Raw genomic sequence first — 13,552 nt, 5'->3', positions numbered from 1 at the left:
GAGGCAGCCCTGAAAAGCAAACACAGAAGCAAAAAGCTTACTGACTGAGGCCCTTCAAAGGCAAGATCTTCTACACCTGCCTTAGTGCCAGATGAGGCATCTTTGTACTAAGTTTCAGTATAGTAATTGAGGCTCACGATGATGCTGATTATTTTAGAAACCAGTGAAGTTTATAATCTTTTTTTATAAAGGTTTCATCAAAGATTATTTAGAAAATACAGCACTGGCTTTTAGATGGATATATTTCAGTTATCTGAAAAATACACTCTCACTTTTGTAAAACCATTTCATTTCATTGTAATAAATTACAAGTAAAGCTTACAGTGTTGCTGGAAAAAAATATACTTTTATACTTAAGCTTCTGCTTACCCTTAGCCTAATTTCCTATAATGTAAATTTATGCCATATTGTTGAGTTCATTATATTTTGTTTTTATACTGATTTTTAATTTTTACTCAGCTTTTTTAGCACCCGCATTGCAACTTTAGAAACATCTGCTTATAATTTTAAATTGTTTAAACTTTTGTCTTCTCCCAAAGATAACTTGCATTACAGTTTTCAAGATTCTGAGGTGTGGATATGTACATTTCTATAATCTGGCTGCCGTTTTTCTTTCTCTTCCCGTGGGAAACACAGGGTTTGAGTACACACACCTTCTCTGTAGACTAGCTTGTCCTGCCTCGACCGAGACTGAGGCGACAGGCTGACTTCGCTGGCTCACTCTGCTGTGGTTCTGGAGTGTGGGCTCAGAGCACTTGCATGTGGACTGCACATGGCTCATGCGTAGAAGAATGCCCTTCAGTGATTCTGATGCCCTGTTGCCAGTCGGCTTCCTCTGCACTGTGCTTGGTCACCAGCTGTTGGCTTGAACACTTCTGTGTGGGGAAAAGTTTTGTTAAGATAGCAAGAATGAGAAGATTAATGCCAACTTTTGTATGATAGCCAAGTAAAATACGTTAATTATTTCCTCTACCCAAAAAATAGCAAGGATAATGCCTAGCCTCCTTAGTGAGTGGTTTCCAGTCTTGTGGTATTTGTAGTACCTTTTCTTCTAGCTTTTAATTGAAGCACACTATTCTTACAGAAAAGTGCTCGTATCCTAAGTATTCTGCTTGGTGAATTTTCCAAACTGAAAACACCTTCCACAGCACTCAGGTTAAGAAACCAAACACCTGGCCACCCTGTGCTCCTTCCAGCCACTCCCCCATTCGACTTCCAATGACATAGATTAGTTTTGCCTATCCGTATTGTATTTTGTTTCTGGCTTTTTTATTCAGTATCATGTTTGTGAGATTTTTTTTTTCCATACTGTTGAGTATAATTGTAGATCATTCTCATTGGTGTGGTGTTTCTTTGTGTGAATATATCACAGTTCATTTATCCATTGAAACATTCGTAGGTCTTTGGGTAGATTCCCAGTTTGGGGCCATTATGAGCATAGTGGTGCTGCTGTGCGCATTCTAATACCTGTCTTTTGGTGAACGTATGTTGTCATTTCTGCGAGGCTTGTATACCTAGGAGTAGAATTGACAGCGGTAGTCGTGCAAACAGTTTTCTGCAGTGATTGTCCTGGTTTGCCCTCCAACAGCAGTTCTGAGAGTTCCCATGCGAGTTCTACACACTCCTTACATTTGGTGTATTTTCCATTATTTTGGCCCTTTTGGTGGATGTTTAGTAGATCTCATTGTGGTATATGTGAGATTGTATTTACATTTCCCTGATTCTGTGTGTTTATTGACCACTTGGATATTCTCTTTTGTGAAATGTCCAAATATTTTGCTCATTTTTCTCTTGGGTTGTCTGCCTTTTTCTTGTGGATTTGTAGGGATTGGTTGTTTATTTTATACAAGTCTGGTCAGAAATATATGTGTTCTGGCAAAGACAAATAAGATAGGTGCAGGCTTAAAACTTGTGGAAGGTGTAATAGTTGAGAAAGAAAGGGAAAAGTTTCAACTTCTGTATTTTCATATTTTCCAGAAAGCCAAGCTCTGGTTCCCCTGTCCAGATTACATGATTACAATAACACAAAGAGGGAGTTACAACCCAGAATAAGTTAGAGATAATAAGTAACGCTGTACTTTAGCGTGAGTGTCAGGCTCCAGGCCCAGATAAAGTGCCTGAGAGTTGACTGCAGAACAGTCTCCAACTCCTGAGGAGGCTGTCATGGTCCTTGCAGTTTTATAAGTAACCTGGACAAAAAATAGAAGCATGCTTTCCATGTTGGGGGCAGGGGTGGCAGATAGGATAGAATAATGTCTTTCCAACGCTGGAACGCAGATCAAAAGCAGGGGAAGAGACCCTGAGGGTGGCTTTCGCATTCAGGCCAGTAGTGCGGTCGCAGTGAGGGTCCAGGCTCTGCAGCTTGTCTTGGAAAAAGAAGCGGAGGGTTTGGTGTTTCTCCTTCTGGCCACAAGCTTCATATGAGCCTGCATGGTGGTGTTGAAGGAGATTAATGTGGTCTTGGTCACACTTAGGCAAGTGAAGTCCAGGTCACAGGATCGTCTTGAAACTTGAGTGCTTCATTCAGTTCATAACAGTGCCTTTAATTGGACCATTAACAATCTGGTGTGTGACTTGGGGATGGTGACCATGACAGAGGTTTAGGGAGTTAGGATTAGTTCCAAGTGGGAGTGAGGTCATGGAGACCTCAAGCTGCCTTCTAGAAGACCATCCACACCAGCCCTTCCCCCCCTTCCCCAACTGGGCGTGTCCATACCTGCTGGGGTTGCCTGCTTTGTGGCTGTCCTCATGGACTTTCTTGTTTGTCATTGCCTCTGTAGGACTTGGTGGCTGATACAGTCCTCGAGAGGTTTGTTGGGAACGGGGAGGCCAGTGGTGAGCATTAGAGGCGGGAGTTGAGGGAAGTGCTCAGTGGCAGAGTGGCTGGTGCAGTAGCCGGTGAACCCCTCGTGCTGGAGTTAAGTGAGCCTGGTCCACGGGATGCCAGAAGGGCCCTGAGGGGGGCAGTGGAGTGACGTGCAAATCTTCTGATAACAGTTCATGAGGAGAGTCGTAGTGACACTTGCAGACCACGTTCGTGTGGTCTGAGCATCCACAAGAGTTCCTGGGAGAGGTCACTGTCTCTGGACCCCTTGCTTGTGACGGTCCAGGCCTGGGGTCCTCAGCTGAGACCCCAGTGAGGTGATTAATTGTCTGTCTCACACTTTAGGGTGCTTTGCGTGTGGGATGGAAAATGGATTCCGAGTCTATAACACCGATCCACTAAAGGAAAAAGAGAAACAAGGTAAGAGTAACTGACATTTCTTGGTTTCTGCCCTTTTCTAGCCCGTAGAGTCTAGATTTTATCTTGCAGATTAGAGGGGAGCTGGTTTTGAGAAGTGAACAGGGTTCGTGGCCCTGTCAGCTTGGATGCAGCTGTCCTCTTTCTTCCGTTGAGCTTCTATGAGTGCTGGGCCCTGTGGGCCGGGTGCAGTGGTGATTCAGCCGGTGTTGGCGACTCTGGGTACTCTGGTGAATCCAGTACCTGCTAGCCCTGCTGAGAGAACCAGGTGCGGTTGTGCTGGCCACTTCACTCTTCCTGTTGAAGTGTGAAGCTGTAGGGAGCTCAAGTGAGGGCTTTAGTTACAGCACGTGGGACTTTGACTCTTAAAATGACCCACACTTAGAAAATACTATTGTAGCAATATAGTTGCTTCTGTTTACTTATTTCAGTGTCTTAAATTATGTTTTCATGGAATAAAAGTTTTCAAAAGCTGGAATTAGGAATTCTGTTGGTAAAATAAAATAATGGTGGTCCTTTTCCCATTTGACAGGAAAAATGTGTAATTTACAGGTAGAATCATCCCATTTTCTTCTTCTCCTATGTATTTTTCTTAAGCTTTTAGTGTCTCCTGGTCCTTATCTGCCAACGGATGAACAAATCTCAGATAAATCGTAAACAATGAGAAACATCCTTTTCCTTCCTGCAGTTGTGGTTGTGGTTTTTATTCAATGTGCAAGTTATATTTTCTGATGCAAGAACTGTTTCTCATCTGTAAGAGGAAGTCACTGCATTCTTAAGCTTTCCTATCAGCCCCTTTCCATTTTGACAACTAATATCCTACATCAGGGATTTTCAGAATCTTTTTTTTTTTTGGTGGTGGAACCTCTTTGTCAAGTAAAATCTTCCATACAACCCTGGTATGTAAAACAGTAAGTGGTGCTTTATATTCAGGAGTTTATTTTGTAAGCTGAAGTCTATAACTTTTATTTATTAGAGAAAGACCATGTAGCTGGTTAGTAAAGGGCTCAGACTCTGGGCCCACACTATTTATTTATTAATTTATTATTTATTTATTTTTGGCTGCGTTGGGTCTTCGTTGCTGTGCATGGGCTTCCTCTAGTTGCGACGAGCGGGGACTATTCGTTGCGGTGCGCGGCCTTCTCATTGCAGTGGCTTCTCTTGTTGCGGAGCACGGGCTCTAGGCACGCGGGCTTCAGTAGTTGTGGCGTGTGGGCTCAGTAGTTGTGGCTCAGGGGCTCTAGAGCGCAGGCTCAGTAGTTGTGGCGCACGGGCTTAGTTGTTCCGCAGCATGTGGGATCTTCCTGGAACAGAGATAGAACCCGTGTCCCCTGCATTGGCAGGCGGATTCTTAACCACTGCGCCACCAGGGAAGTCCCTGGGCCCACACTGTTTAGATCCCAGTCCTGCTCTGCTCCTTGTCACGTTGCTGTATAACCTTGGGCAAGTTCCTCACCTGTTGACCTCAGTTTCTTGATGTGTGAAAAATGAAGATGATAACTGCCTACCTCCTAAGGTTATTGTAAAGACGGGTGAATTAGGATGCGTGAGACACACAGACGAGTGGCGGTACACACAGAAAGTGCTTTGTAAGCTGTGCCCTTGTCATTGGTGGCAGTAGTGTTACCCTTAACGAGTGGGTCTTTGGGATTAATGAGTGTTACAGGCGACAGTGGAAGTCTCCTATCAGTCTTCTATGCTGCTGACTTCTATTTGTTTTGTTTTGGTTAGGTAGTGAATTAAGACAACTCTTTTTTTTTTTAAATAAATAAATTTATTTATTTATTTATTTTTGGCTGCATTGGGTCTTCGTTGCTGCACGCGGGCTTTCTCTTAGTTGAGGCGAGCGGGGGCTACTCTTCGTTGCGGTGCGCGGGCTTCTCATTGCAGTGGCTTCTCTTGTTGCGCAGCATGGGCTCTAGGCACACGGGCTTCAGTAGTTGTGGCACGTGAGCTCAGTAGTTGTGTCTTGCGGACTTTAGAGCATAGGCTCAGTAGTTGTGGCACACGGGCTTAGTTGCTCCGCGGCATGTGGGATCTTCCCGGACCAGGGCTGGCACCCGTGTCCCCTGCATTGGCAGGCGGATTCTTAACCACTGCGCCACCAGGGATGCCCCGACAACTCTGTTTTATACAGAAAAATAGTTACAAAATATTTTGAAACAGCTTAACTTGAAAATTTCAGGATTCGGTACGCGGGCCTCTCACTGTTGTGGCCTCTCGCATTGCAGAGCACAGGCTCCGGATGCACAGGCTCAGCGGCCATGGCTCACGGGCCCAGCCGCTCCATGGCATGTGGGATCTTCCCGGACCGGGGCACGAACCCATGTCCCCTGCATCGGCAGGCGGACTCTCAACCACTGCGCCACCAGGGAAGCCCTCAGGATACTTTTTACTTAAATTGACCTACTAACTTCGGAGTTACAGACTTTAGTTTCAAAGTTGAATCATTAGAGGCATATTAAAAACTGCTTCCTAATTAATGAAATGTTTACAGTAAATCTAGGATTTCTTATAAAAATAAGTTAAACTAGAAGCGTCTAAACCTCCTAAGTGCCAGGAAGGTTTGCTGCTGTCATGTCACAGTGCCGTGTTTGTTCCCTGTCCCTGCTCAGCTGCACTGTGTCTGGGGCAGGCCATCCCCGAGCTTAGCTTGTAGTGAATTTTGAATTTGCGAGGGATCCAGCAGGGCTGTGTGGTGCTTACTAATGATGTGTTTAAGGACTTCTCCTACATGCACTTGCAGCCTTGTCTGCTGCTGCATTTCTGGCAATTAACTCAACAGTAGAAAATAGGCAGAAGACTTGACCTTATTCCTTTTTTATCTTTGAGATTTACTTTCCTAAACGAGGAAGGAAGTGTGCCTGCATTGTAGGGTCATTCCCAGATCTGGGCTCTCGGCCTTGTCTCTGCTGTGACCGTGGCTCTGAGTAAGGGGACTGCGTGACTGGCCGTGAGCTGAATGCCTCTTGCAGGCACACCCACCATCGGGTGGAGCTGGCAGTGCTGGGATGCCATCTTGGGCATCCCCAAGACCCCAGTGGAGGCAGCTTTCTCCTCCGAGGTGGTGTAGGTCCTGCGTCCCATGCACAGAGCAGCATGGCTCAGCTCGGGGGAGGCGTGGGAGCCCTGGGAGCACAGCCCGTGTGGTGTTCTCACAAGGATGCTGTGGGGTCAGAGTGTAGAACTCCGATTCATGTATATCACATACACATCCAAGCATATCCTGGAAGGAAGGTTCAAATCATAATTTGAACAAAGATGTGTCAAGAGTGATGCCTTTGGGTAAAATTATATCTAAGTGATTATAGAAATAAAAGGAGTACTAAAAAGTCAACTCCACTCTTCACTTAGAAACACAACCCTCCCACATTCCAAAGCTGACTAGAACTTTTGTAGCCTACACTGGATGAACTTGCAAGGTCCTCAGGGCGGGCAGCAGGGTCCAGAGGAGTCCCCTTGTCTTTAGTGCCGCCCGCCTTTTCCTCCATGTGACCAGTGCTCACACATGTGACATTGGCAGCCATGTGTGGGGAAGCAGAGGGGACACAGAGGCCTAGAGGGGATGCCGAGTGACAGGTGGAGCAGCAGGTGAGTCTGCTTGTTCCTGAGCCCACTGAGTGCTGCACTGGGGTCTGAGGATGCAGTAATGAATAATATGGGCAGGGCTCACGCCAAGGAGTACTTCCCAGAACTTCTGCTGCCAGTGTCCTTGTCCCCACGGTGAGCCACAGGCCCCCCCCCCCACCTCTGCAGGAGACCCTCCAACACTAGCAGGTAGGTCTGGTTCGTCTCCCCTGGGGTCACTGCTCCTTCCCCTGGGTCCCGATGCACACACTACTTTGTGTGTGCCCTTCAAGAGCGGAGTCTCTGTTTCCCCCAGTCCTGCTGAAGTCCTGCAGTCAATTCCCACTAGGCTTCAAAGTCTGATTCTCTAGGAATTCCTCCTCCCATTGCCGGACCCCCAGGTTGGGAAGCCTGACGTGGGGCTCAGAACCTTCACTCCAGTGGGTGGACTTCTGTGGTATAAGTGTTCTCCAATCTGTGAGTCACCCACCCACCAGTTATGGGATTTGATTTTACTGTGATCGCGCCCCTCGTACCGTCTCATTGTGGCTTCTCCTTTGTCTTCGGATGTGGGATATCTTTTTTGGTGAGTTCCAGTGTCTTCCTGTCGATGACTGTTCAGCAGCTAGTTGTGATTCTGGTGTTCTCTCAAGAGGGAGTGAGAGCACGTCTTTCTACTCCGCCATCTTGGTTTCTCCTCTCCGGTATCGGCCTTAAAGGATTTTATCTGAAGGGAAAAATTGGGAAAAAGATGCTAGATGCTGTGGTACATCCTGACACGGAGGTACAGCCATGACACACTGTTAGAGGGAAGAGTTGGAAAATAGTGTGATGGTGCCAAATGGTGCCATTGGTTTGAGTTCAATGCAAGTTACACGCATGATCTCGTTTACAGCTGTTTCTACTTTATGCTTTTCTGTGTTGTTTTATTTTCATAGTGATAATCTATAATTTGTATAATGAGAAACAAGATATTTCTATTAAAAGGAAACTCCTCGGAAATAGAAGGAGCTGGGGGTTGCAGGGCAGAGGCAAGATGAAAAGGCAGGGGGCTGCCGTCTTGCCAGGAAGGCTGAGTTCTCCCCTTTCGTATAAGAGCCTCTCAGCGGAATGGAGGTTAAGCCAACACTTAGACGTCCTTCTCCCCCATTTTATTTCAGTTTCTTTTCTTTTTTTTTTTTTTTTGCCAAGCTGCTTGTGGGATCCTAGTTCCCTGACGAGGGATCGAACCCGAGCTCTCGGCAGTGAGAGCGTGGAGTCCTAACCACTGGACCACCAGGGAATTCCCCCAGTTTCTCATTATTTTTGAGGCAGGTTCTGTAGGAAGAGTGGGACCTGTCAGGTATTGATTTGTGCCTGAAGCTTTCATCAGTTGAAGTTTCCAGAGCCTGTCTTGTGTCTTCCATCTCTCTCTAGTTTAGTCTGCTGCATAGCCAGCTGCTGGGCCTGGGGACTTTTAGAGATGTGGATATTAACGAGCATCCTTGGGCACATGTCTCTGCTATTCTGTCAGTGAGTGATGCCTGTTGATCTTTCAGGACCAGCTCTTGGGGCCTGGGACTCGGGGGCTCTAATGGCAACCTTGGGCTTCCTTTTGGAAGACCCCCTCCTCTCCAGCTGCAGGAGGTGGGGCTCAGACACCCTTGGGGGCTGTGGCAGGTGCTCACTGGGTTGGAGGCTGTGGCCCTGGGTGGGAGTCGCTAAAAGTCCTCTGACTCTCCTGGAGTTTGGAGTCTCGCCTTTGATTGCTTCCGCTCTTCCCAGGAAAGCCTCACGTTCCCCTTTCTCTCCCTCACCAGTTGATGCTGAAAAATCTGCTTTTCTCTTCCTTTCCAAAGGCCAGAGGCCATAGCAGTTTACAGTGGTCAAAACTGCTGTCTTAATCCTTAACTATTAACATCTTTGTAATCTTGACATTGATGTTTTTTTTAATTGCATCAGAGTCAGCCATAGATAGGCATCAAGGTAACACAAAATCTGATTTCGTATAATACTGGTTTTTTTTTTTGTTGTTGTTGTTAGAAAGAGGCTTAGAGAAAAATCATAGCCTGTACCATTTAAGTTAAAACCTTTTAAAAACTTTTAAACAGAATGTAATATCCTTTTAACACTTTTTTTTTTTTTTTTTTTTTTTTTGCGGTACGTGGGCCTCTCACTGTTGTGGCCTCTCCCGTTGCGGAGCACAGGCTCCGGATGCGCAGGCTCAGCGGCCATGGCTCACGGGCCCAGCCGCTCCGCGGCACGTAGGATCCTCCCGGACCGGGGCACGAACCCGTGTCCCCTGCGTCGGCAGGCAGACTCTTCAACCACTGCGCCACCAGGGAAGCACATTTTTGGTGATTTCTTCATGTGGAGTACTTCAGTTTTTGTTTTTTTCCCCATCCCACCCAATCGGTTCTCTGTCCGTGTCACATTTCAGAAGCTGTTGTGCCTCCTGGCATTTCTTCATTCTCCCATTAGCTTGGTTACATCTTGCTAAGGGAGTGACTCGCTTTTAGAACTTGAGAAAACTCATGACTTTAACAAATCCAACATTAATAAGTTTGAAGTCTCAGTGCTCGCATAGTGTTGTGTTAGTATTAAATATTCTCCCTTGGTTGGATAGTATTTTGAAAATATGTTGGTTACCTCTTGGCATAATTCACAGGTTTCTCTAAATAAATTTGATTCTAGAACTTAGTGAACCTGCACTGAGGAAATAATTACACTCCTAACAGAACTGTTCATCTTGCAAAACTGAAACTCTGTCCCTATTAGACACTGACTCCTCTTCCCCCTCCCCGAGCCCCCACCATCCTACTTTCTGTCTCTATGAATTTGTCTACTCCAGGGACTTCATATAAGTAGACTCATACAGTATTCGTCCTTTTGTGACTGACTTATTTCATTTAACATAATATCTTCAAGGTTCATCTGTGTTGTACCAGTGTTGTACCATGTTCCGGAATTTCCTTCCTTTTTAAGCTGAGTAATACTCCATTATGTGGATGGACCATGTTTTGTTCACCCCTTAATAGACATTTGGGTTACTTCTGCCTCTTGGCTGTTGTTAATAATGCTGCTGTAAACATGGGTGTGAAAATATCTCTCCACAGCCTTGATTTCAGTTCTTTTGAATGTATACCAACAAGTGGGATTGCTGGATCATGTGGTAGTCTGTTTTTAAATTTTTGAGGAACCACCATACAGTCTCCAGTAGCAGCTGCACCAGCAGTACACAGGGATTCCTATTTCTCTACATCCTTGTCAACACTTGTTATTTTCTGTGTGTTGTTTTTTGTTTTTTTTGTTTTTTTGATAGTGGCCATCTTAATGGTTGTGGCAGGATATCTCATTGTATTGTTGTTTTAACTGAAGTATAATTGATTTAAAATGTTGTGTTGGTTTCTAGTGTATGGCAAAGTGATTCAATTATCCATACATATATCTTCTTTTTCAGATTCTTTTCCATCATAGGTTATTACAAGATAACTGAGTATAGTTCCTTGTGCTATGTGGCAGATCCTTGTTTATCTATTTTATTTTATTTTTTAAAATTTATTTATATGTTTTTGGCTGTGTCAGGTCTTCATTGCTGCACGCAGGCTTTCTCTAGTTGCGGCGAACAGGGGCTACTCTTCATTGTAGTGCATGGGCTTCTCATTGCGGTGGCTTCTCTTGTTGCAGAGCACGGGCTCTAGGCACGCAGGCTTCAGTAGTTGTGGCACACAGGCTCAATAGTTGTGGCTTGCAGGCTCTAGAGCGTGGGCTCATTAGTTGTGGCGCATGGGCCTAGTTGCTCCACAGCATGTAGGATCTTCCCAGGCCAGAGCTCGAACCTGTGTCCCCTGCATTGGCAGGTGGATTCCCAACCACTGCGTCACCGGGGAAGTCCTACCTATTTTATATATAGTAGGGTGTATATATTAATCCCAAACTCCTAATTTATCCCCCCCTCCCCCGATCCCCTTTGGTAACTGTAAGTTTGTTTTCTGTATGTCTGTGAGTCTATTTCTGTTTTGTAAGTAAGTTTATTTGTATCAGTTTTTAATTATTTTTACAATATTTATTTATTTTGGCTGCGTTGGGTCTTAGTTGCAGCACGTGGGATCTTTCATTTCGGCACGTGGGCTTAGTTGCCCCGTGGCATGTGGGATCTTAGTTCCCCAACCAGGGATCAAACCAGTGTTCCCTGCATTGCAAGACAGATTCTTAACCACTGGACCACCAGGGAGGTCCCATTTGTATCATTTTTTTAGATTCCACATATAAGTGATACCATATGATATTTGTTTTTCTCTTTCTGACTTCACTTAGTATGATAATCTCTGCATACTATCTCCATATTGCTGCAAATGGCATTATTTCTGTCTTTTTTAAGTCTGAGTAATATTCCATTATGTATATATATATATCACATCTTCTTTATCCTTTCATCTGTCAATGGACATTTACATTGCTTCCATGTCTTGGTTATTGTAAATAATGCTGCTGCGAACATTGGGGTGCATTGTATCTTTTTGAATTAGAGCTTTTTCTGGATATATGCCCAGGAGTGGGATTGCAGGATAATATGGTGAACTCTATTTTTAGTTTTTAAAGGAACCTCCATATTGTTCTCCATAGTGGCTGCACCACTTTGCATTCCCACCCACAGTGTGGGAGGGTTCCCTTTTCTCCACACCCTCTCCAGCATTTATTATTTGTAGACTTTTTGATGATGGCCATTCTGACTGGTGTTAGGTGATACCTCATTGTAGTTTTGATCTGCATTTCTCTAATAATTAGCGATATTGAGATCTTTTCATGTGCCTGTTAGCCATCTGTATGTCTTCTTTGGAGAAATGTCTGTTTAGGCCTTCTGCCCATCTTTTGATTGGGTTGTTTGCGTTTTTTTGTTACTGAGTTGTATGAGCTGTTTGTATATTTTGGAAATTAAGCCCTTCTCGGTAGCATCGTTTGCAAATATTTTCTCCCACTCTGTAGGTCACCTTTTTGTTTTGTTTATGGTTTCCTTTGCTGTGCAAAAGCTTTTAAGTTTACTTAGGTCCCATTTGTTTTTGTTTTTATTTCTATTACTCTAGGAGATGGATCCAAAAAAATATTGCAGTGATTTATGTCAAAAAGTGTTCTGCCTATGTTTTCCTCTAGGAGTTTTATAGTATCTGGTCTAACATTTAGGTGCGTTTTTTTCTTTTGGTTTGGTTTATTGTTGTTGTTTTGGGTTTTTTTGGCAGCGCCACGTGGCACGGGGGATCTTAGTTCCCCGATCAGGGATCGAACCCATGTGCCCTGCAATGGAAGTGTGGAGTCTTAACCATTGGACCACCAGGGAAGTCCTACATTTAGGTTTTTAATCAATTTTGAGTTTATTTTTGTATATGGTGTTAGAGAATGTTCTAATTTCATTCTTTTACGTGTAGCGGTCCAGTTTTCCCAGCACTGTTTATTGAAGAGACTGTCTTTTTTCCGTTGTATATTCTTGCCTCCTTTGTCATAGATTAATTGATCATAGTTTGTGGGTTTATTTCTGGGCTCTCTGTTTTGGTCCATTGATCTATGTGTCTGTTTTTGGGCCAATACCACACTGTTTTGATTACTGTAGCTTTGTAGTATAGTCCAAAGTCAAGAAGTGTGATTCTTCCAGCTCTGTTCTTCTTTCTCAGGATTGTTTGGCTATTTGGGGTCTTTTGTGTTTCCATACAAATTAAAAAACTTCTTTGTTCTAGTTCTGTGAAAAATGCCATTGGTAATTTTATAGGGATTGCATTGAATCTGTAGATTGCCTTGGGTAGTATGGTCATTTTAGCAATATTAATTCTTCCAGTCCAAGAACACTGTATATCTTTCCGTATGTTTGTGTCATCTACAACACACTGACAACAGAATATCAGAAAGAGAAATTAAGGAAACAGTTCCATTTACCATTGCATCAAAAATAATAAAATACCTAGGAATAAACCTACCTAAGGAGGCAAGTGACTTGTACTCCAAAAACTAACATGCTGATGAAAGAAATTGAAGATGACGCAAACAGATGGAAAGATATACCGTGTTCTCATTGTGGTTTTGACTTGCATTTCTGTATTTAGTGATGTTGTGCATCTTCTCATGAGTGTTGAACACATATATCATCTTTGGAGAAATGTCTATTCAAGTCCTTTGCCCATTTTTTATAATCCAATTATCTGACTTTTTTTTGTTTCGTTTTATTATTGTAGGAGCTCTTTATATATTTTTGATATTAACTTCTTATCAGGTATATGATTTGCAGACATTTCTCCCATTTTGTAGGTTTCCTTTTCACTTTAAGTTCTTTAATGCACAAAAGGTTTTAAAGTTTCATGTAGTACCATTGGTCTGTTTTTGCATTTTTTTAAAAAAATTATTTATTTATTTATTTGCCTGCACTGGGTCTTAGTTGCGGCATGCAGGATCTTTAGTTGTGTCATGCAGGATTTTTTATTTAGTTGCAGCATGCGGGCTCTTGGTTGCGGCATGCAGGATCTAGTTCCCTGACCAGGGATTGAACCCGGACCCCCTGCACTGGGAGCGTGGAGTGTTAACCACTGGACCAGCAGGGAAGTCCCAGTCTGTTTTTGCTTTTGTTGTCTGTGCTTTTTTGGGGGGGGGCGGGGAGCGGGCCTCTCACTGTTGTGGCCTCTCCCGTTGCGGAGCACAGGCTCCAGACGCGCAGGCTCAGCGGCCATGGCTCATGGGCCCAGCCGCTCCGTGGCATGTGGGATCCTACCGGACCAGGGTACG

The 13,552-nt window shown here is 44.2% G+C and overlaps 1 protein-coding gene across 7 annotated transcripts in view; it reads left to right on the top strand.

Moving 5' to 3' along the window:
- WDR45B (WD repeat domain 45B) overlaps window positions 1-13,552 on the top strand; it is a 40,570-nt gene that overhangs the window by 1,333 nt on the left and 25,685 nt on the right. For 6 of the 7 annotated variants that reach the window (XM_049701847.1, XM_033438824.2, XM_033438822.2 and 3 more), the window contains exon 2: window positions 3,170-3,244. The exons of the other annotated variant lie outside the window; for it this stretch is intronic. In XM_049701847.1, coding sequence (XP_049557804.1) covers window positions 3,170-3,244 — 75 coding nt within the window. The remainder of the gene's footprint in view (window positions 1-3,169; window positions 3,245-13,552) is intronic. 7 annotated transcript variants of the gene reach the window in all.

The sequence above is a fragment of the Orcinus orca genome, chromosome 19 (assembly GCF_937001465.1).
Source record: "Orcinus orca chromosome 19, mOrcOrc1.1, whole genome shotgun sequence".
Classification (NCBI taxonomy): domain Eukaryota; kingdom Metazoa; phylum Chordata; class Mammalia; order Artiodactyla; family Delphinidae; genus Orcinus; species Orcinus orca.
The sequence above is the reverse complement of the archived record's forward strand: the minus strand, read 5'-3'. Positions and strand labels throughout refer to the sequence as shown.